The 24829-nt window shown below is 36.1% G+C and overlaps 1 protein-coding gene across 1 annotated transcript in view; it reads left to right on the top strand.

The window, feature by feature from the left end:
• par-1 overlaps positions 1-24829 on the top strand; it is a 110330-nt gene that overhangs the window by 8808 nt on the left and 76693 nt on the right. The window contains exon 2 of the mRNA XM_073077858.1: positions 19910-20871. Within this exon, the coding sequence (XP_072933959.1) occupies positions 20071-20871 (801 nt within the window). The 5' untranslated portion in view covers positions 19910-20070. The remainder of the gene's footprint in view (positions 1-19909; positions 20872-24829) is intronic.

Below are 24829 nucleotides of genomic sequence, written 5' to 3'. Positions count from 1 at the left end.
TTTTAACAAATTGAAATTTTGTTTGAAAGTGGTAGAATGTGGTTCATAACAGCAGTGTTAAGCGATGCTGTGTTCTGGTGGTAAGGGTAAGGTATACTTTTCCGAGGCTTTCCAGCTTATACCTCAGGGGTAGCGGTGCATCTGTGGCCGACCTCAGGTAGGATATCTAATCTTATCTGGGGTTGACTACAGACGTCCTTGGACGGCAGTAGCCACTTACCATCAGGTGGAATACATACTCGTCTGCTATTCCTATATTATAGAAAAACTAAAGGTCATAGTGGCCTCTGCATCGCTTGGAATTCAACCGTTACTTAACAAACACACCAGTGCCTTCTGCCCACGCGTAACTCAATACATTTTTGTTTCGGTGGGCGGCGTGGCACGGTTTACGTCGTCGTCGACTGACCCATTAATATGTAGATTGGTTGTAGTGAAGCGATTAGTAGAATTAGTGCTTAATTACTAGTGATGAGCGATTCGCGTGGTTCCACTGATACTATCGTATTTGTGTTTTATTCTTATTTATTTCGTACAATATTATTTATTGTTGTAATATTCGCATATACCAGAATTGTCTATCTATGACGTTTGTTTTATAATTTGGTTTCCTTCTATCAGTCCTATGGCTTCTTTCTTGTGCACTACCGTGTCTATTTTTTATTTTTAACTAGGACGCAAACATCGTATTTGAAAATAATGATAGCGAGCGTTATCCTCTGCAAAATACTGTGGAAATTCCCTCAAACAATTTTCCTGTTTTTTAATATTATCCTGTTTATGTTCAAGAATAATTTATTATAAGTATTCTTTTCATCGTGATATCATGTAGAACAACATAATAGAGCTCAGAAAATGGCAATTATGTTGAAATGAGTAACAGTGACTTCAATGTTATTTATTTTTAAGAAAATCCTGAGGGTGGATCTATAGACATAAGAATGCCCAAGCCTGTAAATTCAACAAAACTCCATCACCGTACAGCGGAACAATATAATGGTATTCCAGTTTCGACGGCTCTTAGCATATTTACCGCTCGAATCTTACCGTGCAACATGCTGAATTCGCGCTCCACATTGTCCATCCGTACAGTTGACCTGGAAACGAGACACAGCCTCTCTACCAAGCTCCCCCTCCGTCGACCTACTAAGCTCTGCAGTGACGGCTGCAAGACGATCCAATTTTGACGGGTTCGTGACGATTTTCATTTTTGCACGCGCATTAGGTTTGTGTCTGTTTTCGGTTTTTCTATCTGTTGTACTGTCTATCTTATGTTATCAACTGTATCTAAGTATTTGGTTTTTGATGCCATAATAAGTAAACTTTCAGGCACGGTTGCCAACTTAGGGGTTTTCCCCCCAGATTTAGGGGGTAAATGAGTGGTATGGGATTTTTCTAGGGGTTTTATATGTCTAGGGGTATTTTTAGGGGTTTTGTAAAGGCGCGGCGAGCAAAAAAAAAAAAAAAAAAAACGGGAAACGTGACATAATCTTGCACGGCGTCCAAAACAAACATGTTCTGAGCCGGCACGGCGGGGCTAAAAAAAAAAAAAAAAACGGGAAACGGGTCATAAGGTGGCACGGCATCCCAAAAAAAAGTGTAATATATTTTTAGGGGAATTTTCAAATAATTAATGCAATTATAGGGGGTTTCGACTTCAGTTTAGGGATAAATATTTTTGAGAGTTGGCAACACTGCTTTCAGGTATATTTATTGTAATTTGTATACATGATTTTTAGAATATTACTTCAATTTCTGTAGTAAATTATAGAATGATATAGTTGAGCAAAAAAAATATCAGTTTATATTTTTAATATAATTGTTACTTTACTATTTTGAATACTCATTAAAATTTTCAATACAAATATTGTATACCATATTGCTTAAAATTTCTTAGGTTTAAAAACACAATGGTATAGCTGACCTTAAAACTAGTAGCACAGTTGTGTGTGTCTAGTCTAGTACCAACCAATCTCGCACCAATAATGGAGGGGTCCAATGACCTACAAAGCTTACGAACATACGTTCATAAGACGATCTAATTCCAACGGATTTGTTAGAACGGGTTCATTTTGTTGGATGGAGGCTTACGCGGAGCTTCGGATGATTTTTCCTTCTTTACTTTATTAACTCATATTCTACCACATGTAAGGAGTTTGCTCTTACAATATATTGCTACTTTTATTCGTATCAAACCATAAAAAATATCCGAAAGTATTTTGTCTTTAAAATGAATGTAAATTTGAAATATAACATTGCCGTGAAAAATTAAGAGGTTTTGCATAATAACGGTGTGACATAACTAATGTCTCATTCCCGAGCACTAAGAACGAAAGGAAATGAAAACTTTGTCATAATAATCATTGTCAATACATCATGTCCCTTATCTCAGCCTCGCCGCAATTTCACTGTCGTAACCTCCGTCGTTTAATATTTTACTGTGTTACTATTATTTTGCAAAATTTAAAACGTCGAATTTGTTATTTTTTCCCTCGTTCGCGCGCTCACCTTCATTTCTTGTCGGCATTGTTTTGATTTCTTGCACATTAGTTTAATTGAATTCCTTTATTATAAAACCTATTTTATGTTTTATTTTTTTACATTTCTATATTCTTTTGTCTGCGTAATATTATTTTTTACTGACCGATTGGCATACTTTGCTTTTTAAATTAATCTAGAAGTATGAAATTATGCTATATTATAAATACCGCCTCGATAGATGGGTACATCCAGAGACAAATAAATATATAAATTTTCATATCGTAAAAAAATATTTTTTTATATAACACTTTTCTAATTTTCCTATATATATCAGATAGATATGTTAAGATAAAAAGTTTTTAAGAAAATGTGGTCCACAAATGCGTGTGTTCGACGTTCTCCAATTCAATGCTATGCAATTGGATTTCGACACAATTAATCTACCACATGACGATACACCGTTATTCATACGGCCGCCACCGTTACCTCCACGAGAGTGATTTCGTTTTGGCGTCTATGAACTGCTGACATAAATCTCCACTTACCACCGATAGTGTTATGACTGTACACTTTTGTACCGTTGATTGTGAGATGATTTTTGATTCGTTTCGTATTGTACTCACTTTAAATGTAAAATCTTTTATGACACATATTGATATTGAGTATAACTAAAATGTTGTGAGATTTTTTCTTCCTTATCTTAACTAACTTAACTATAATACCTCCTTATTTTCAATATTATGATGATTAAAGTTTTCCTCGTATCACTTTTTACATAAATTTTAATGTTGTTTATTAGAGGCGTTAGCGTTAAAGATATCTTGTTCTTCAATATGCATTCTGCTAAGTACGTATTAACTAAAAACTTATATCTCATTTATTTCGTTCATTTTATCATTAATGCCTTCTCTGTCTGTAGCTAATTACAAATCGATGTTTAATATCCATAGATCTTTATCTATCTAGCCTGTAGGAATGAGCAACTTGGGGATAACTTTCCAACTCACGTTAATAATCCATGAGACCAAAATCTAATCAAAGTTTAACTGCAGAGCGATCGATATGCTATATGGTATATTTCTAACTTTAGTACATGCACGAGTAGTGTAGTGTAGTTAGTGGTAGTTATCGTTTCCTAGTTCGAAAACGGACTTTAGGATCGAGCGGTCAATGCTTTTGACAGTTCTGAAATTAATATGTTGAACTGTTGTAGAAAACAAGTTAGTAATGTCCACGATCTATATATATATATACGAATAGATTTTGACAAACGGAAGCTATGGAATTAGGAAATCAATCTATCCAAAGTTTGTCTATCTTAGTTCTATATATAACAATTGCGCCATGTTAGAAAATGTCAATTTCGATCTTTCGTACGCAAACATTAGATAGATTGATAATTGATAGCGGACATTAGTTAATAATACTTATTTAGATAAGACATGATAAGACACCAAACAATATTTTCAATATTTTGATACGCTTGCTTGCATACGATATTAACATGTTGTTACGGTATACGAGTGTGTATGTGTAGAACATGTGTCACATGTTAACGTTTCCTCGCTAACCGGTTCCGGCGGGTTCGAGTCTAGCTTTCTATTTTAATATGGCTATGACTAGACCCATCTGGTTTTCATTTGCGCCTTTTTTGCCTGGGCAAAAACTTAGGTGTATGCCATTCAGGCGTTACGGCTATGTAAGTAAGACTATGTAATTCGTGACTGTTACTAAATGCTTAAGGTTGAATGACCTGGTGATCTTCGAAATTTATCAGGATTACGATTTTTTTATTTGAGTATATCTTGACTTGTGATCATTTGATGTTCCTGCTTCATAACTGTACACTTAATATAGCAGTGTTCCTCAATCTACATATTCTTTCAATTATCTTTAAAAAGGGTAATGTCTTAGATCAGCCTTAGATAAAAGTTTTAGTTTCCTTTTATCCTCCACTTCACGTAAGCTGCCATTTTGTCTGCCACTTGCTGTGGATAACATACATGTATGTGATATGACCACAAGAAAACGGTTGTAACATACGTCCGTCGTTCTCACACATGTAAATACCTTTGCATATGTAATTGCTACCTCCACGTGTAGTCTCGTTATTGTCCATAAATGGTTCGTCGACTCGTTTCACCGTATTTGCATCAATTCTCTTTATAGATCTCTCAATTTTATTATCTCGTCCCTTCCAAATAACGTTCGGAATGATTAATTAGTTTCGAATCTCGTGTCAAGCTTTGACACTTTAATTAATTGATAACGGCGTCTTAAAACATTCTCGACTCGTATAAAGTCGTAAAGTGTAAGTAATTTTATTGATGTGTACTCGATTGTGAATGTATTAGGTTGTGGTAATTTTGCATTTTTCTAATCTATTGTTTTTACACGAGCAACTGTTTTATTGCCTCCGGGTACTTTGCATGATAATGTTGTTGTTAGTTAACACTGTTAACAGACACTCACGAGACTTATTTTTACTTTCCGTCCTTGACTTTAAACGTGTCTAGTTTTAACGCTATTGTATACAGTAAACGGATAATTGTCTAATTTTATTCCGCTTTGAAACAATAAAAGTAGTAATTTTTAATTTCTCTTCTGTTTTCACTAATTTTATATTTCCTTTATCAATGCATTAATCTACAAGCTTAAACAAATTTTCATTACTAGTTTTAATTGTACTCCCGTGCCGGTCGTTAACTTCGTCCACTACACTAGTTCACTCCGCAACGCTACATAGCTTTAAATGGCAGATTTTCCGCTGTGCGCCGTTTATCTCGGAACAGGCTCGTGTTCGGAACGCCGGGGCTCCTGTTGCGGCCTACATGCCCACATCGGACTCCCACGCGTCTCGCGCGTTTCGTAAATGTTTTAGATCCGCGAGTAGAGGTAGATGGATACACGTTTGTTTCGCCATCGGCTCCTCGTCGATGTTTGTGGACTAAATGGTTCCGCTTGCACGGTGTTATGGCTCGGAGCTATAGAGATTGATCTGCTTTATATCTCTTCTTCTATGTTGACTTCTTAACGTCCGATATTAATAATCAATCTATATAATGTTTTTCCTGCCAATGTTCGATTATTTTAGACAATTATTTCATTCCAGAAATTCCAGAAAGACAATTTTCGATCTTTGGTAGGTAAGAGTTGGATTAATGGAATATTAATAAAGCGTTAAAGTGGTCAGTCGAAATCTACATCTTGACCACTACTTTTATTATTAACGTTAGTTTTCAATTAGCAATTTAATACAAATTTACTGTTTATGAGTGACGCTAATTTGGAATTGCTTTTACAGTATGAAAATATGAGTTACAATTTTTTGTTCTATTCTGTAATGTTTATATGCAATTTATTCCCAAGGCACAAAATTGTCACAATGGAAATGTAGGTACGCCTATTAAGTTGATGACTGGGAACAATCCGCTAAAAGAGAAACTTCATCTAAATGTCTAACAAGAATGGCTCGGTATTGTTTGAAACCGCCCATTGTTGGACACGGAATAGGGAATTGGTTGGCGATATGCGTCTACGTTGCTTTCTAACTTTATTCTTTGGATTATGTATAAGGAATTGAAATTTGCGTTTTTGGTTCACCCATATTTTGCTACAAAGCTTTATTAAATACATTTAAGATGAAGGTTTTAACGTGGAATACATACTAATGTTATGCAACAAAGTTACGTGCCACTTTTGTACGCATTTCGAATTATCCGTTTCATACGTTTTATAATACAGAAGATGCAATCCGTCTGACGTTAAGTGACTGTCAATGGGCATCTGTTTTCAACTTCGTATCGGAGTGAAGCCCAACCTTAGGTCGGCCATAGAAGCATTGCTACCCTTGAGAACTAAGTTGCTTCACACGAGTCTCTATTTACCATACCATCTTTTAAACTAGAAGCATTGCTTTACCTAAAATTCCTATTATTGGGCAAAAATAGGTGACTGTACTCTTGTAGTTTATAATTCCAAATACAAGCATGTTTCTTTACTGCTACAATTAGCATTTCAACATGAATATTGTCACTGGAGCTCATTTTATAAAACCGCAACGCGTACGCGCTCCTGAAATATTTGCTGTCAATTGACAAAATGGTGGACGCGGTGCCGCTACAAACCCAAAAAAACTGCAAGCGTCAACATAAGTCGACGTCTGCCGCTGATGTATTGACGGCTGCCGTCGAAAGGTATCGACTGCTACAGTTACCTCTGCCGTTGGCGATTTGCCGCTCGTGTATAAGAGCACTTAGTTGAACCAAAAAGGATTCTACTGATTCAAATACATCTTAATTGGAACTTTCTTTTATTTGTAGCCCAATGATTCCTTGTACAATGAGATCGCATACGTTCAATACGTCGTCCGCCACGACCACGGCAACTACTTCAGTGGCTAGAACACTGTCGTTAACTTTCTCCGCGGCGCGTGGGCGTTCACGTCGTCCCACATTAGGTTACGTTATTCTACCGGTTTCGTTCAATTGTTTCGTTTTCTTCATATCTTTCTTTCGTTTCCTCTCCCGCTTGCATTTCCCTTGCGTTTTCTCTGCTAATTTTTTATTCGGTGTGAAATGTATTTGATTTGATGTAATCCATGTTTAAAGGTGTCGTTACAACTCTTTCTATTACTATTTGTTGTTTATTTCCGATTTAAGAAACATCAATAGAAATGACATGCATTTTTTCTGAATTGACTTACTCATCCGGCTCGAAGGACTATTTTGCTTGATCGATTCTTTAGAAGTTTTAAGAGACACGTGTGTAATATTTCTATTTTCTACGACCCCTAAGTACTGTGAGAAAGAAAATAGAAGAAGGTGGAATCACGACGCGATGGCGTTCATAAATCACGTTTAATCCCCCACAAAATGCTGAAGCATCGCGCTCATTTGACATTTCATCGTATCGTTAACTATTTGGGGTTGTAGTTTCACAATCGGCTAGAAGCGTGAAGATTAACTTTACTTACTTTATGGTTAGGATAAGAAGCGGACAGAGATATGTGTATGTCGTTTTTTATTAGTCAATTTGGTTGACGCCGAGACGTAATCATGATCAATCAATCAATGAAATGTATGAATGAAAAATATATGTCAATCACTTAGCTTTTTTGCTTGTGTCTAGTTAACCGTAGGGTTCTGTACCACGAAATATTTTTAAAATTATTTTATGTACGTATGTTTTAAAAGTATCTATTACGGTTGAAGACGGACATCACCGGCTTATTAATAGGGTCCCTCTTTAACCGTTGAGTACAGAACTATTAAAAATATATATTTGAACAATCATAATAATATTGTTTCTTCGCTGATAGTGATAAGTCGGCTTTAATCTGCTGTTAATCGCTCGTTCGACACTCCATAGTATCGTGAACGGTTTCGGTGGCTCTCGTCCGCGAAACGATGCCAAGTCACGGACGGAGAGTGCGCCGCGACCCCTCACGCCGCCCTCTGTTTTTGTAGCGATCCAGACCGATGGGATTTGTGCATCTTAGTGTAGAGGCGATTAGTGTTTTTTTTTATATAATATAAGAGTAACAGACGAGAATGCAGTCCACCTGATGGTAAGTGGCTACTGCCGCCCATGGACATCTGTAATCAACCTCAGGTAGGACATGATATTCCTACCTGAGATCGGCCACAGATGCGCCACTACCCCTGTGGACTAAGCTGGAACGCCTTGGAAAAGTCTGTCTCCCTTACCACACCCTTCAAAACGGAACACAGCAGTGCCTAACACTGCTGTTATTAGGTAGAAATAGGTGGGGCGGTGGTGGTGCCGGAGTCGAACCACAAAGGGTTCTACCACCTTCAAATGCCTGGTAATGCTAGAACCAGTATAAAATACTTAATGCACTGCGTATCGAATTTGTATGTTGTCCGCGGGCCGTCAAATCAAATGTAGTCAAAGGTCTGTAAAGTAAGTTGACGATAAGGAAGTGTTTATTTCCCTTAGGAAGCATTATTTTGGTGTAATCACGTTAGGCGTCAGGAACAGAAACTTGTCATAAATAAAACTATGTCATATAAACTAAATACACTTCCAAACATACATACAATTAAAACAATTAACCTTAAAAACGACTCATTAGCATAATGTCCCAAAATTATAATGGCACACGAAGTACGAATAAATTAAATCGTATGTAGTATGTACTCGCTCAGGTCAAACGCATTGTCCTCGAAGTAGGCTAAACACACGCGACTGTCGCATAATTGTCGCCAGCGTGTAAGCATCCTGTCGACACTCAATTAGCGATGTAACTACATGCCGTATTTGGGTAATGAGTGAGGGAAATTGCACAAAGAATTGTCGTAAACATGTCGTCTGCTTTAAAGGCGAGCTCTTTTTACACGGTTCTAATGTACCCCTAAATAAAGCTTCAAGAATACCTCAGGATGAAATTCCTTCCACATCTCGTATATTCATGGCAAAAGTAGCCAACTAGGTATGTCATTGTAATGTTGTAATACCCAACTGACATAATTTTTTCATAACAAATAGACAGAAATATTTTTTACATTTACTCAATTATTTATTAATTAGTTAGTCTCTTTTTTCGACCTACTCTATAATCTCTCGTTTGCATTACACTATTGTATATATATCCATGAGGCTTCAGTAATTCCACTGTTAGAGCGAGACGGTGAGTTAAAGCGATAAACTAAGCCGATAAACTCGGTTCCCAGTGAGTCATGCGTCGCCCGCGCAGCCTTTGTTGTTCGTACGGGAAACGATTCGGAGCCAATTTGATGCCTCCGCGCCGGTTAATCGAGTTAGCGATGCCATCGATTTCTCGCTGGGTTAAGGATGAGAACTGTTCTATAGTCATTTGCTAAGAATTCCTTCACTTTTGTACGGGGTTCCCTACTAGTAAATTCATATTGGTTATCCAACAGTGTTGCCCAGTGTTATCCTCTCGACGCGCTATATAGGGACTGTAGGAAATCCTAACTTAATACTTTCTTGTCTAAAACTATGTCTGTCAAGTAAAGATGCTGTTTTTTATTCCGTCACCAAGTCCTATAGGACAGCGAAGTATCTGAATTCTATAAAACTGTATGTTCAATGAAATATGTATGATTGAGATTTTAAACAGGATGGCACAAGCATCCATTTTAACTACAGCTTACCCGAATTAATAAAATATTATCTTACGATAATTTGTCTCGGTGGTACGTTTACATACTATATCGTTTAGCAGCTTCTATAGTATATACGGTAGGTAGACGTAATACCGGTTCGGGCATCGGTCGTGTGTTAGTGTTCGATCGCCGCATTACACTTGATTGCCGCGTGTGAAGTCTCCCGGTGATTCATACGTGTCTCCACTCTCGATAATGTGACGAGAGATAATGTGTTATGGTGTGGTAAGGGAGACATACTCCGAGGTGTTCCAGCCTAGTCCTCAGGGGTAGCGGCGCATCTGTGGCCGACCTCAGGTAGGATTATATAATCCTATCTAGGGTTGATCACGGATGTCAACGGGCGGCAGTAGCCACTTACCATCAGGTGAACTGCATACTCGTCTGCTACTCCCCTATTATTATTAAAAAAGAAGAGCTAACGCAGCATTCTTGACATCGAAAGATCTTGACATCTACCACCTTCCAATGTTGATCGACTTAAAAAAGTTTTAGGGTTCAGTCTTAAACCTAAAAAAACCCTTGTTCACGCAACAAATAACGCCGCGCAAGCTCATAAATATCTTATCTATAGCTATAGTTTGTTACTTAGTTTATATAGAGAACTCTAGTTGTCGCTAACTTTTAGGATTTTTAATAGGAAAAAAATGTGAGCCGTCACGGGACGCCTGGCAGATGTGAAACATCGACATTATTTTGTAAAAGTACTATGCAGAAAAGAACATATTGTGATAGGAACTAAATATGTCATAATGATAAAATAAAATATTACGTTTTTTTTCCAGATAACGATGACTATTTATTGAATTCGATTGCGCATGGCGACGCGTCCGCACACCGTACACACTACTGCATAGAGACTGTATATATGCATCGTATAGCATGGCGACGCGTTGCCACGACATGCGTCGCCACGCCAGAAATCGATTTTACGTGCGGCTATAGATGTTTCACATCAAAAAGTCGAAGGGCGCTGTGAGCCAAAGATGCTATTTTGACTTATTAGTTACTTAGTCCCCTGGGACGGGAACGTATCTGAATTTTACGGTGGGTAGACGTAATACCGGTTCGGACATCGGTCGTGTGTTAGTGTTCGATCGCCGCATTACACTTGATTGCCGCGTGTGAAGTCTCTCGATGATTCATACGTGTCTCCACTCTCGACAATGTGACGAGAGCACGCGGCGTTATCTGTTGCGTGGAGGTTTTTTTTTGGTTTGGCTACTGAATCCCAAACGTTTTTGAGAGGAGTCCCTTATGAGCTTATGACACTCTGGTAGTTTGTAAAGATCTTTAAGTTAAAGTTCTGACAAAATCTATTTATCTTATATGAATAAATGGCTACATAATAAATATGTTTTCTACGTGAATAAGGATGATATTATCTACATATTCGGAAAAGACAACATATTCGGTTTAATTTTATGAAAAACTCAACCTTTTTGAATTTTTAGGATACTTCTTAAGCTCTAATAATTTCGAAAATGTCATGCATGTCTGATATAATTAGAATAAACAAAAATTCGAAATATGTTATAAAAAAATAAACCAATTACCCTTACCTAAAGCGTAGTAAAAACAAGTAGAACTTCGTTTATGGATAAACAAGTCCATTATTTAATAACACGACAACAATGTGTAATGTAAATGGAGAAGAAATTCCATCCACTTTTTATTTACCATTGCGAAATATTATACAGGAAACGGTAATTATTACCATAGAAAGACGCATCGGATCCAAAAAGGACCTTGTACCGATATTTACCGGTTAGGGGTGAAACTTTTAATCGAAATTTCGATAAAATCGAACCGGAAATGTCGATATTTTCATCTATATTGAAATAGACGTCAAATAAGATTTTAAATATTTTATATACTGAATTTAATTAAAAGATTGAATATAGATTTCTATTAATGGGCTTAAATCGGCAAAAAAAATCGTTAAATAATTAATAAATTTTAATTTAATTTCAATTGTAGGTACTTGAAGAAGATAAGTGCTTCTAATTGAATATGTTTAAGTATCGATTATTTCGCGATAAAATTTTCGATATTATCGGCATATTGATATTTTAGACCTTTTATACAAATATCGACATTATTACAGATGAATTCACAAACCTGCATCCCTATCCCCGTAACCGCTAGGCTGCGTTGCTTCCACAAAGCGCTGACGGGCGGCCGAGACGGGCTTTTTACTATCAAAAAAAGTAGCAGAACAAAACAGGTCTCTCGGTTTGGTTGCCCGCAAAAAATACCTACCTCGTTCTCACCGCAAAATGGCCGGTTTAAAATGGCTCCCTCTCGGTGACTGTGCGTACCAACGGCGGTGTGCAAGTAGCGATGTCGCATGTTATGTTAATGACATAATGTGATAGCTTCATTTGACATGTGTGTCATAAAAATTGTCAGGTTTAGTGAAATATTGTTCTAATTTTAGATATACGTCCATTATTATTATAATAATGAAGCTATCTATTGACTGAACAAACATCGAAATTGACAACGAAGGGTAGGCAGAAATTGTTTACTCATCAATTTTGACTCTGTATATTGTTGACGTTATGTTATTAAAATAACGGTGATTACGAATAAGTTGTTTATTTTAAACGAAGCGTACTCGTATATGACAGAACCAGTATTATTTGTTAATAGAAATTAATTTCATTCATGACACGTATTTTCTAGTAGATCATATAAGTTAAACGTTACTCACTTGCGGTACGACAACTTTGTATAATAATAATAAATATAACATAATATATAGAATACCTTCGCTAATTTGCGTGGGTACAAAATTACAGCATTAATCTCACGGACGAATCTTTGGGCGGTTTTATTTGACGTTTTCTCGTTAATTGTTGTTTCGGAGGGCCTGTTGTCTGTTGTGCGTTCGCTAACGAGATTATCATGTCAAAATATTTTGTAAACACGTCGGGAAATTTGGGGGTTTGAAGTATTTTTATATTTTACCTTTTTGTAAAGGTCACTTAAAATGTCACGTCCATTTAAAATTATTTGTGACGAAGTGAATTAATCTACCTTTTTGATGTCCCACTGTTGGCCACATGGTTCTTCCTACAATATGGTCAGGTCTGGAGTATTCTTTACCTCGCTGCTCTGATTGGTGGACGGATTAGTGGACAACTTCTATTGCATGTTTTCAAACCTCGCAAAATGACTCCGAAGTAGTCGACATGCTAGAGAGATTTAAAAAAAAGTTCTGAAAGGTGTGTGAAGTCTACCAATCCGCACTTAACCAGCGCGGCGGACTGACCTAAAATCCCCTCACTCTGAGATTAGATGAACTAGTTCTAACTGTTAATGAACTAGTAATAATTAATTATTTTAACTGATTTCCATATCATTTACAATTATTATTACTCACCTTTACTTCTGAACAAAACAAAAGATGATCGATCACGTTTAATAGATTAGATGCAGTTAATTGTGTTAACATTGGCGCAAAGTTAACGTGTATTAAGTTAATGTTAAACATATCAAAGTGTGCCTAATATAATTTTCTGATTATAATAAAAAGTAAAAGTCCGTGCCGTCCACGTGTAGTTTGACGGTCACTGCCTCCCAGTGCACGTGTCACTAAACTCAAATTCCAATATATTATCTTATATATAAAATTCTCGTGTTACAATGTTAGTTACCGTACCTACTCCTCCGAAACGGCTTTACCGATTTTCACCAAATTTTATATGCATATTCAGTAGGTCTGAGAATCGGCTACTATCTATTTTTCATACCCCTAAGTGATAAGGGTTGCTCACCCTTAACATTTTTTTTATTTATATAGCAACACAACGTTTTTCGGGTCAGCTAGTGGTATATAAAAATTTACGCAAGTAGTTATTAAATCATTATATTTATTAATAGATTTATCCAAAAGGCTCCCTATTTAACTCATGAAGCTTTATTTAATTCCATAAAACTATGCAATGGATTGATTTTTACTATATTAAACATTAAAGTTATCAAGCACTCCATACTTCTTATACACGTATACAAAAACAACAAACGGCGAAAGCTTCAGTTAAAAATATTTTTCAATTTTTATGTTAATTGGTATGTTAACCAATATGTAAATCAAACGATAATTTATTCCTCGCATAAAAACTATGTTTTTCTTAATAATAATAATCTATATTTATTCACTAAGAATCATCTTAATGCCAATCTAAAATGCATATAAATTAGAAGTACTATGTGTTTCATTCTTTTGTAACATTCTTTTATAAACGTACGGCTACATATAATGGCAATATCGTTTAATATAATCCTACTTTTTGATAAAATATCAATGCAATATATGTGCTGAAATAAATATTTCTTTTTGCCATGTCTTTTGAATCCGCTACAGCGAGGCCTATATTAAACCGTAAACCACGACGGAATCACACAAAGGCACAATATTACAATATACGTAACATACTGTCAAATATATTATGACGCGTCCGTACTCGGCGTTTGCCGCGAACTCCAAATCTCTACTAACATTTAGCTCGATCAAAACGTATGCTACAAGCGCTTGCGAACCTACACAAACTAAGTCGTACCCTCTATCCACACATAAGTTCTCAGCTAGTTTTTATTTTTATTTTTTTCACTGCCGTCTATGAACATACTCGTATGTAACCAACTTCCTAGAGAGAAGAGGCTCTACCTATCACAGATGAGTTTTCCACTCTTAATGACAGGAATCTTTGGTTATGTGCTAGGAAATCAACGTTTATTTTCCCAATATCAATTGTTTTACCAACCATTTCAATCATACATACACTTGGGTGGTCACATATTATGTAATTTATCGTATAAAATATTTCAACGCGGATGAAACCGCAGGGCGGAACTAGTTACTTCACTAACGTAATCAATTGATTATTAGCTCTTTTTTGATACGAATAAGAGCTAATTTCAGTTTCAAAATGAATATATCCAATCAATACCATTGGATACCACGATTTTGGACTCTGTTAGGATTTTAATAAAGTCGTGTATAAAGTACAATAACGGTTTCCATTGTTTTCAATAGATTTTGAACTCTTTTGTGATAGCAATAGAGATGTTCTTTACGGCGTATTGCATTGATTGCCTACATATCATACTCCGGTGCACCCGACTCGTATTACCGACAATTATATCGTATGTCACTTGAGTAGACGATATGTTTATACGCAAATGTATAAGTTAATTCGATAGACGTTGGAATACAAAAGCCAAACGGGGTCATTTCGATTTATTTTCTGCCCGTTCTGTGTGTTAAACCGTTTGTGATTCGACTCCGAAGACAACCGACACTCACATTATTGCCTAATAACAGCAGTGTTAAGCGCTGCTGTGTTCCGGTTTGAATGGTTTGATAAAGGAGACATACTTGTCTGAGACGTTCCAACTTAGCCCTCAGGGATAGTAAAATGACCTCAGATAGGATTGTTGATCTTCTCGGGGTTGATTATAGATATCCATGGGGTGCAGTAGCCATAAAATAAGTTTTTATTTCGTTTATAATCATGTACCTGATTACCTGGTTTTATCGCAGGACAAATTATTTCAAACCAATATATTATAAATAAAAACACTTCTACTTTATATTACAATAAAAATAAATAATTAAGTAACTTAAAACAGATGCCGCTGTACTCATTTAAAATTATCACAGAAATAAATAAATTTATCATAATTATTCTATTTTTATTTGTTACGATTCAATCAAAACGCACACATCGTATGTAGGTCGTTTAAATGAATAATAATAGGAGAACCGAGACCGAGCCTTGGCAATGATCTTCGACTTGTCGTGTCGTGAGGCGTAATGAATGCGTAATTTCTTTTGAACGTCTAGCGTTTTATACAATGAAAGTCGACCTCGAGGAATTAAATATGCGATTTCCGCGTCGCATCACGCGAGTGTTATTACACGTTGCGATAATAAATGGCAATGAAATTAAATAATAATAAATAATAATATTATTAAAACCTTGCTGTGTTCTAGTTTAAGAAAAGCTATTTTAGCAACTATCCAGGTTTGATTAGAAGAGAATGGCTTCAGTCATAAATTGGCTCTTACTATAACTCTTTGTTAGAGTTAATACAATAATTTCTGTTATTAATAATTGATCCACTACCAAAGATCGACATAAGACAATTTCTGCCTACCGGCAATGGTCAAGTTTGGTGAGCAAAATTTGAAAGGATACATTTATGTATTCAGTAATAACATTGGCAAATAAAATGGGAGACGCTTACCTGAGGTATTCCAACTTAGACTAAGTTACTTTTTTTTGTGGACTTCGGGAATCGAATCCCGAACTCTTAAACTCTTATGCTAATGTTGTTATCACGATAGTATTTGATTATTTTCCAAGATGGTTGTTGTTGCAATAAATCTGATACCGCCCCAACCTGCTGACGTCATCGCATTGAAGGTTAGCACGTACTTATCTAATTAGATATTGTGTATGTTTCACGTTTTATTGTCTTTTTTGTATCGTAATTATTAATATGTATTCTGATAATTTTGACGATTTACGCGTGAATGACATGAAAGACTGAACCAAACCATATAACATGAATCTACTGCAAAAGGACCCTTATTTGATGAAGGATTCTTAATTAAATAGTCGACAAGTCTTCAATTATCATAAGCTTTTATTTATAACAAATAAACTTGAAAACTAAAATTGAATTATTATTTTTTTAGTTGAATTTACAAATACGAATTGTAGTTTCGTAGACTATATTTATAGGTTTGGCAGCATTTGCTGCATTATTATTATTGTTGTCAGTGATTGCTGCTACCTATTCCATGAAGCCAACTGTATTGTTAATGATATCAATTTAACCTCCTTTAACAATACTGATTGGTGGATAATGCAGTTACTGTGACTGTATAAGTTCAATTCTATAGTCACTTGCAAGATTGTCAGTATCATGTGCGTTTTATATGTAATTAACAACCTTTACGTCTATGACGCTTTGAATGAAATTGTAAATCTCATCAGATGTTTTCTTTTCAAAGCAATCATGTTTCTATTCATATCTTCAGTTATTAAATTTCTAGTAAACTAATGTGAAAGTGTTTGAACTCTCTCACAATTTGATTATGAAAGTGGCTGCTATCTGTATATTAATGGACGGCTATCAATTTTTTTTTGGCTAATCTTAGATTTATTGTCAAAGATGTTGTAGGTACATTGTGTTTAGTGTCACTGTTGTTATTAATCGTTTTCCGAATATCTAAGAAAGTTGCGTTGTTTCCATATCTAAGATGATATCTCAATGTAACACGTATTTACAAGTTTGGGGACTCGTGGGATTCGGGCCTGAGATCCTTTCTTATAAGCTCTGACAGATCTATATTGGGTTTGAGAATCCCAATCCGTATCAACTCTAAGTTTACTAAGGGTTCTTATTGCACTAAACTCAATTTGCCTTCATATTTATTGGTTACTATTATGACTTCAATATTGAAGTTACTAAGTTAGTAACAGATTAACTATTTGTCACTATAACTAAGAGCTGCAATAATCAGGTTTACATCAAAACCAAAAGGCTACTCAATGAACTGTTTTTTCTTGCTAACAGAGAAATCTCTGCATTTGTCTGACAAGTTTACAGTATCACTAAAAACTTTTCCAATTGCAACACACGTTTATTTAAGTGACTAACATCTGCAAAGATCCCTCTAGAATCATTCGTGTCAGATTGTCTCATTGGTTTGCGTATTATTACCTAGCAATTTGCCTACTACTGCATTGCCTTTATTCTCTACGGATGCGAAAACATCGTGAGTCATACGTTTCACTCCACCATCTGTTCAATTGTCATTACTCCGGAATGGACCAAGGTTGAAAAAAGACAATATATGTATGCATGCACTAGTGTGAAAACTTAAAAACCAGATTGTAAGTGTACGTAATGTACTAGACGCGTCATGCGGATTCATAATATAAATTATGCTATACACTTTGCAACTGTGTTTTAGTAACGGATTTGTGGCGGACCTCGAATAGGCTTTTATAATATTAGTGATTATAACTTTATACACGTCATGAAAAATCTAGTTCACTTTTTTAAATTCCACTTGTTCTAACACCACTTGCAGTCAAAAATGTTGAAGTATTGATATTTTTTTGGAATTTTCGTTTCGTACACCGTTCTAGCTTAATTATGATGTATGATGATTTTTTTACAACGCTCAATATAATTTGATTTTTTTCCATGGTATTCGCAAAGATAAATATCTCCCCAATCTAAACGAAAGTATCAAGACATGAAATAATACTGCATACCTTAGTTTAAAATTTTTTGAGCCATACAATTATATAACTCTGTTAATCTATTTCAAACGCGTAAGTAAAGGCGAGCGACGCCGCGTGCGTACATGTGATTCCTCCATAATTGTTTACCTTTAATTACCAACACTATTTTACTTACGCGGTCGTTGACGGCGATATGATTAATTATTGTTGAAAATTAATTGCGGAAGTTTTCATTGTCTATAAAATTAACCATGTCTACTTTTAGAATAGCAATTTTCGCTACATTTTAAACTTTGATGTCATCGTTTATGTTAAAACTCTAAAGTTTTCCAAAATCGTAATAAGTGCCATTAATGACCAACGATGATATCAATACTTAATCTATCCAAATTTTGGCTACCAAAGATTGAAATTTGACAATTTTAAGCATGAATAAATTGTGAAATGTGAACGTTCCAATGCTTAGGATTGGTTGTTTATACTTATAAACGACATAAAAGTATTTTTTTCATAATTTCAACGAACCAAATGATTACTTTATGATCTGCTCACTTAAGTTAGTGGTTAATGCTTCAGTTTCCGAATGTTTCGTATCGTCATGTTTTCAAGTGTCTTGTGTCGTCCCGCTTATTGTTATCGTGTACGGTGTATTGATTCAAGTGTGGTGTCGGTTCTCCTCCGAGCAGGTGTGTCGGCGCGACAGCTTTGTGTTCCGCTGATGTTTTGGGCTCACGGTGAACGGTCCTAGGCGTTCCTTTTGACTAACGAACATGTTTTGTCTCTTTCTTTACAGATGCACTGGTCGCCGCCGTCTCGCTCACACCGCTATGACTCAACCACGGAGATCTATGCGCTCGAATCTCATTCCATTTTGACTTTTTTTCTGTGTTTCACCTTCTCTTTTTGTTCTAACAAATTCGTTTACTTCAACGCTTTGTTTGAGTTAAAAACTGAGTATTCCGGATAGATTCAAGGTTTTGTTCGTGAGGTCGCGCCGGTTTTCTCGGCAACCTTTGTTTTACTTGTTAAATAGTACGAAACGTTAAATATTTGGAAATAATTAATTTGTATGAATCATACGATCTTGGTTATAAATATACCTAATGAATTAAACAAGTTATATTTTCAGTGAGACAGAATTGCATAATTAATTAGACAATTTTCTATCTAATTACCTGAAGTTACAAATTTTCACTCTTTTTCTCTCATTAAGAAATATTTTTAATTCAGATGTAATTGATAGCATTGGTTTAACAGTTCATTATTGATCTTGATAATATAACAAGTATTTTTGATAGTTGTCGAATCATGAACATTAACTGGTAGATTCAATTAGTTTTTTTTTCGTCTCAATATCTTCTAATACTTCGGTTTCCGGCAGGCGATTCTTATCGAATTACTACCGCCTGTTACCTCCCAGACATTATTTCACTTTTTTGTGCTTCATTTGTACTTTAGATTACGGGTTGTGCAATAGCTGTCGCGTTTCTTTGATTAATATCATATCTTTACCTTATTGCACGACCGCTCTATCTTTAGATTTGTTTCTATCGTTTTTCACAACAACTCCTTCACATATTGAAGCCCGCCGATAAATTCTTAATCCCGTATCGATTAGATATTGCGCTGGTAACAATACTATCGTTATATGTATTTCTACTCGTGCGTCAATAGAATTTTAGATGTACGGCGTTACGTCAACCTAATGGATGCCTAATGATAGTTATTGGATCGTTTTGTGCCTTATAGGGTTTTCTTGTACGTTCGTGTTATTAGGTTCTATTATTGTACGTTATCAATATCGGTCTTTTGGTTGTTATCCGTTTTGACGTTATCGATTCTGTAGCGACGCTTACTTGTTTATTAATTTTATGTGTAAAATATTTACCTGTTCATCGGTTTATCTTTATACCTAAATGAGTCTTGTTTCTTGTTATTATATTGTGTCTATTTTACTATTTATGTGTAGAAATCGTCCCATTATCTTGATGGTTCTTTTTACAGATTTAGGTCTAAGTGATGGAATTCTTAGAATAAACAAACTAAACAGTGATAATATCTGTGATAAGTTAATTTGAATTAATATAAAACGAATGGAAAACGAATCAAAGACCTAGTGCTGAATATAACAGTAGCGAGTGCACCTATAATGTTTGGTTGCTAAAATGGAGAGGAAACTGACTCGCGAGGACTTCATGCGGAAGAGCTTCCGTGCCCCGAGAGTGTCGCCGGTTCCCGATGGTCAGTCGGCGGTCAACGGCCCTCCACCGTCCCCAGTGTCCTTAGCCATGCTGGAGCGAACACCGCAACGAACACAGTACGAGGTCACCAACTCGGGCATCGCACCGAAACGACTAGAAATAAACCGAGCCCACCCCATACACTTGAAATCATTCCAAACCAGTGAACCGGCCGAGGACAATGGGCCCACGCCGCCGTCGGACGATGTCCTGCGCAAACTGGAGAGACAGATCGGCGAAATGGAACGGGGACTCGAAAGGGCCCAGAACGGTACGTTGGAAGTCGACGAAAGAGTGAGATACGCCGAACACGAGAACCTTCTACGAACCGGCGTGTCTTCGGTCGGTGGCGGTGGTTACTTGCCGGCCGATTCGGACACTGAACACGATGTGGTGCCGTTCAATAGGAACGAGACGACGAGGAGCAGCACGGGAGCGACGAACCCGGCTCCTCGAGTGGCTACGAGGTTAGCTCGAACCAACTCCGACACACAGCAGCACAACGTGGCTGCCACCGCCCGTCTCATGCGAAAGTTAGCTGACGGCGGTGCTAAGGACGAGAAGACGAAAGTGATATCGCGCAAGGCGATCCAAGCCAGGATGGAGAGGGTGAAGAATTCGGTTGTGGGGACGAAGCACGAGCACAGGGTTCTGGCCGAGCACAGGGCAGAGCCCGTGCCAGCTCGAACGCCTACATCTCCGGTGTCTGCGAGGTCTTCTGTTCAGGTAATCATGTCGTGAGCGTCCTGTGGAAGTCCTTATGTTTAGAGATTGATATTACCCTCCAAAGACTGAGATCATACTTAGTGTGTTTTAATACAGATCAGTAAAGATAGGGTTAGTAGCTAAAATGTACTTAAAATTCGCGAAGATTTTAGCAAGGTCTAACCGGTCTAAAGGTACCGTGTCCTTCATATTCATGAAAACGCTCATAAAAAATGTATCTAACCTTGGTGATCGTTCACTATTTACGAATGCCACAGAGCTGTAAACACTTCGATACGGTTTCTTACTTGATAGATAAATAAATAGGTACAATTTGTATCGTTATATTCTGCTATTTTAACCAATATAAACGTTATTTTTAGTAGTTCCACGATGCGAATAAAAATTTAATAAAACATTTATTTGTTCAATTCGAGCCCAAACGACAACTTTTTCTAAGTCGATCGGGCAGTTTCTCACCGAGCCTCAAAATTATCCGTGCCTCGAATAAGCATTAAATGGTTATAGAATAGGCAATTCCGCATTAAAATGGCACAAAAAGGCACAAAAAACCAATACAGTTGACCCACACACATTCACCCATCGATTCGCATAACTTCAATCGAGTCGCATTGTTCCAGACGATTTTATTTGTTTCCGTTTTGGACTTGCAATAAAATTACGATTTCTGTTATAACGCATAATTTATCTAAGGGTCAATTCACACTTGCGTAGTCGAATTGACTTTATGTCAATGTGAATAGGTCCTAATATTGGAAATAGCATAATAATGATGTTGTTGTGTAGCCTACACTCAAGTGCTGAGCTGTTTTGAAGTTGTTTGGGCGTTTGGCAATATGGTAATGCAGACATGTTTTGTTATTGAGGCATTAAAGTGGAGCAATGCACAGGATTTCATCTGAACGTAGAATTTATTTGGTACGCTCGTTTAGCACTTAACTTTAGCTTTTGGTGATTATTAAAGGTTACGTATTTTGATATAGGGCAAGTGTCATATCATTATTGTGAGCCAAGGATTAGGTACTTGCATTTTAATGAAATACATTTTTTTTTTGTTTTAACTTATACCTGTGGTTAGACACCGACAAAGCATGTACCAAGAAAATATCGTAAGGAAACATACTTATCAAAGACGTTCTAACTTGATTCTCAGTGGTCGCAACAGATCTGTGACCGACCTCAGGAAGTACTCTTATCTTATCTGGGGTTCATGACAGATGTCCATGGGCGGCAGTAGTCATTTACCATCAGATGGACTTCACGCTCCTTTGCTTTCTATATTATAAAAAAATATATATTATAAAAAAAAGTTCCGTTTAAATAATGTAGAGTTTTGTATTTTTAACATTTGTATATATCATGTGAGTATTATAAATTAATTATAACTTACGTAAATTGTGTAGGAAAACATCCCGCGGAAACCTACATACCTTAAGGATCTTGAAAAAAAAAGATTTCTTTTTCAAAGTTGTGTGAAGTGTACCAAATTGGCCAGAGCAGTGGACTATGGCTTAATCCTTTTCATTCTGAGAGGAGACCCGTGCCCAGCAGTGAGACAGTAATGGCTTGAAGATTACGCGTCACTTACGCGCTGTAATTCATACAACATTTCTTTTGTAACGTAACATTTAATGTAACGTAACACTCCCACAGTTATTTAACGGACATCTGGTAGCATACGTCATCGCTGACGGCGTGTCCCTTTGATGTTCTATTTGTTTCTTGTTCGAGTGTCCACACATTTGTAATGATAAGTTATAGTCGCTACTAGTTGCTTATGAATATTTGTAATCATAAACCATACGTACTTGTGAATGTTTGTAATCATAGAATATAAATAGAGGAGATGTACGTAAAATCGATCACATATTAGTTCTGCCTTTTGTGGGGACTATGTTTGAATCAGTAATATAAAAAATACATAAGTACTACCACACCCTTTAAACTAAAATAGCAGCGTAAATATTTTGTATTTTTATGTATTATGTTAATTTATTATTTTAGTATATGTAATTGATTGATTAAGACTGTTCAAAATCAAATATTTTCTCCTTATTAGGGTTCCGTTCCCAAAAGGTAAACACAGAACTCTATTACCTCCTAAGGCTCCGCAGTCTGTCTGTCTGTCACGGCGCTCTATCACATCAACCATAATGGATGGACACTCGATATTTTTACAGAGTATAGGTATAACGGTGGCCAATTTACCAACAGATACTAAAAAAGAAAATGAAAATTTGGTGGTACAGAACCCTCCGTATGCGAGTGAAACTCGCACTTGGATAATTATTTCACTATTATGAAACGTGCGTGCAGTCTACCTGATCGCAGTCTGTAATTGATCATTGCTGCCCACGGACATCTATAATTATAATCGATCTTAAATAAGATTCTAATCTTACCTGAGGTCAACCACAGATGAGTAGCAAGAATGTATCCTTGAGGAGTTAGAACGTATCAAGTAAGGGACGTAGGGGTAACCCCTGAGGGATTATGTATGTTATTCCTAATTAACTTATAAAATTATTCGACGAGACTACTTCTTGTCTTATTTCAAGAGCATAGTGTTCTAACTTCTGTTGGTATCTGTTTATCATATTGTACTGCTGTTATTATATAAAAATAAATAAATATTAAAGCATTAGACCTCTGTAATATAGAGTTCCCTTAAATGAGTCGATTTACTAAAAATATGATTTACAAAATTATACTGTGTTATATTACTCACATAAAGGCTAGTATAAAACCATCTAAAACCGAAATCAAATATCGTCATTCGAGTGTTTGTCTGACCGGGGATCGAACCGGCAACCTAATCAGTATAGCGACTGCTCTACCACGCCACAAGGGTTCTTTATCGAAAGCCATAGTTACTATAAATTCAGTAAATGTAAAAACATGTACTATATAACTACACATACATTGTTGAACGTACTAAATATAAAAACGTCATGGAGTCACGTTTATGCAAATGACATACGTTACGACAAAATAAGTATAATGCCGTATTATGCAAATGATACATTAATTATGGTAAAATGTCTACAATGTGTACTATTGGCTCTGTGTACAGGCTTTATATAATTATGTTAGTTAACTATGTATCTATGTACGAGTAAAGTGGGAAAAGACAAAATAGTTCGTTCGGTATCTCTCTATGTTTTTTCTTTTCTTTGCCATAGGACAATAGAATTTAGACTAGTATAAGTCTATACTTATGCATCTTAATATAAATAGGCAAAATAGTTCAGTACCTTATTATTATTACCCGACAGTGGAGGGTAGTGTTTTTCGAGCGAATGTCTAATTTTTTGGCATACCGTACAACCCAAACGGCTTGACGAACTTTAACATAATTATGAGATGTCGTTGGATTTGTCTAAATTATGGGAATGACATAGGCTATATTTTGGAGCAGTCGGGTTTTTAGTTTCAATAATAATTTTCTCATCTTTTGTTTTTAACCGATTTTTTAGTTGGTAGTTGTTGATAAGCTTGCGTTATCATTAAAAACGAATGTGTGTAAAACCCCACTTATCTACACTAATATTATAAAGAGGAAAACTTGTTTGTTTGTTTGTTGTAGCGAATAGGCTCAAAAACTACTGGACCAATTTTAAAAATTCTTTCACCATTCGAAAGCTACATTATCCACGAGTAACATAGGCTATATCTTATGTGAAATATATTTGATAAATAGATTTTGAGGCGGTACAAAGTTTACCGGGTCAGCTAGTTTTTAGTAAAGTGATAAATGTTTAGAATTAGGTTTAGATTATTATAGGGACTTGTCTGTTTTTCATTTAATTGAATTCTATTTAATGTTTTCTTTTTATTTTGCTTTGTTACAGGTAAGCAACGAACTAAGTTAGAAGAATTGAATTGCATTTCTATAAGAATGAAGTCGGAATACGAAGGTAAGTGAAGTTCCTCAACTATTGGAGAACTTGAAGAAGTT

This window comes from Epargyreus clarus, unplaced genomic scaffold (assembly GCF_041222505.1).
Source record: "Epargyreus clarus isolate Ecla_fem2 unplaced genomic scaffold, WU_Ecla_fem_2.2 ptg000011l, whole genome shotgun sequence".
Taxonomy (NCBI): domain Eukaryota; kingdom Metazoa; phylum Arthropoda; class Insecta; order Lepidoptera; family Hesperiidae; genus Epargyreus; species Epargyreus clarus.
This window is presented reverse-complemented; position numbering and strand designations above follow the sequence as displayed.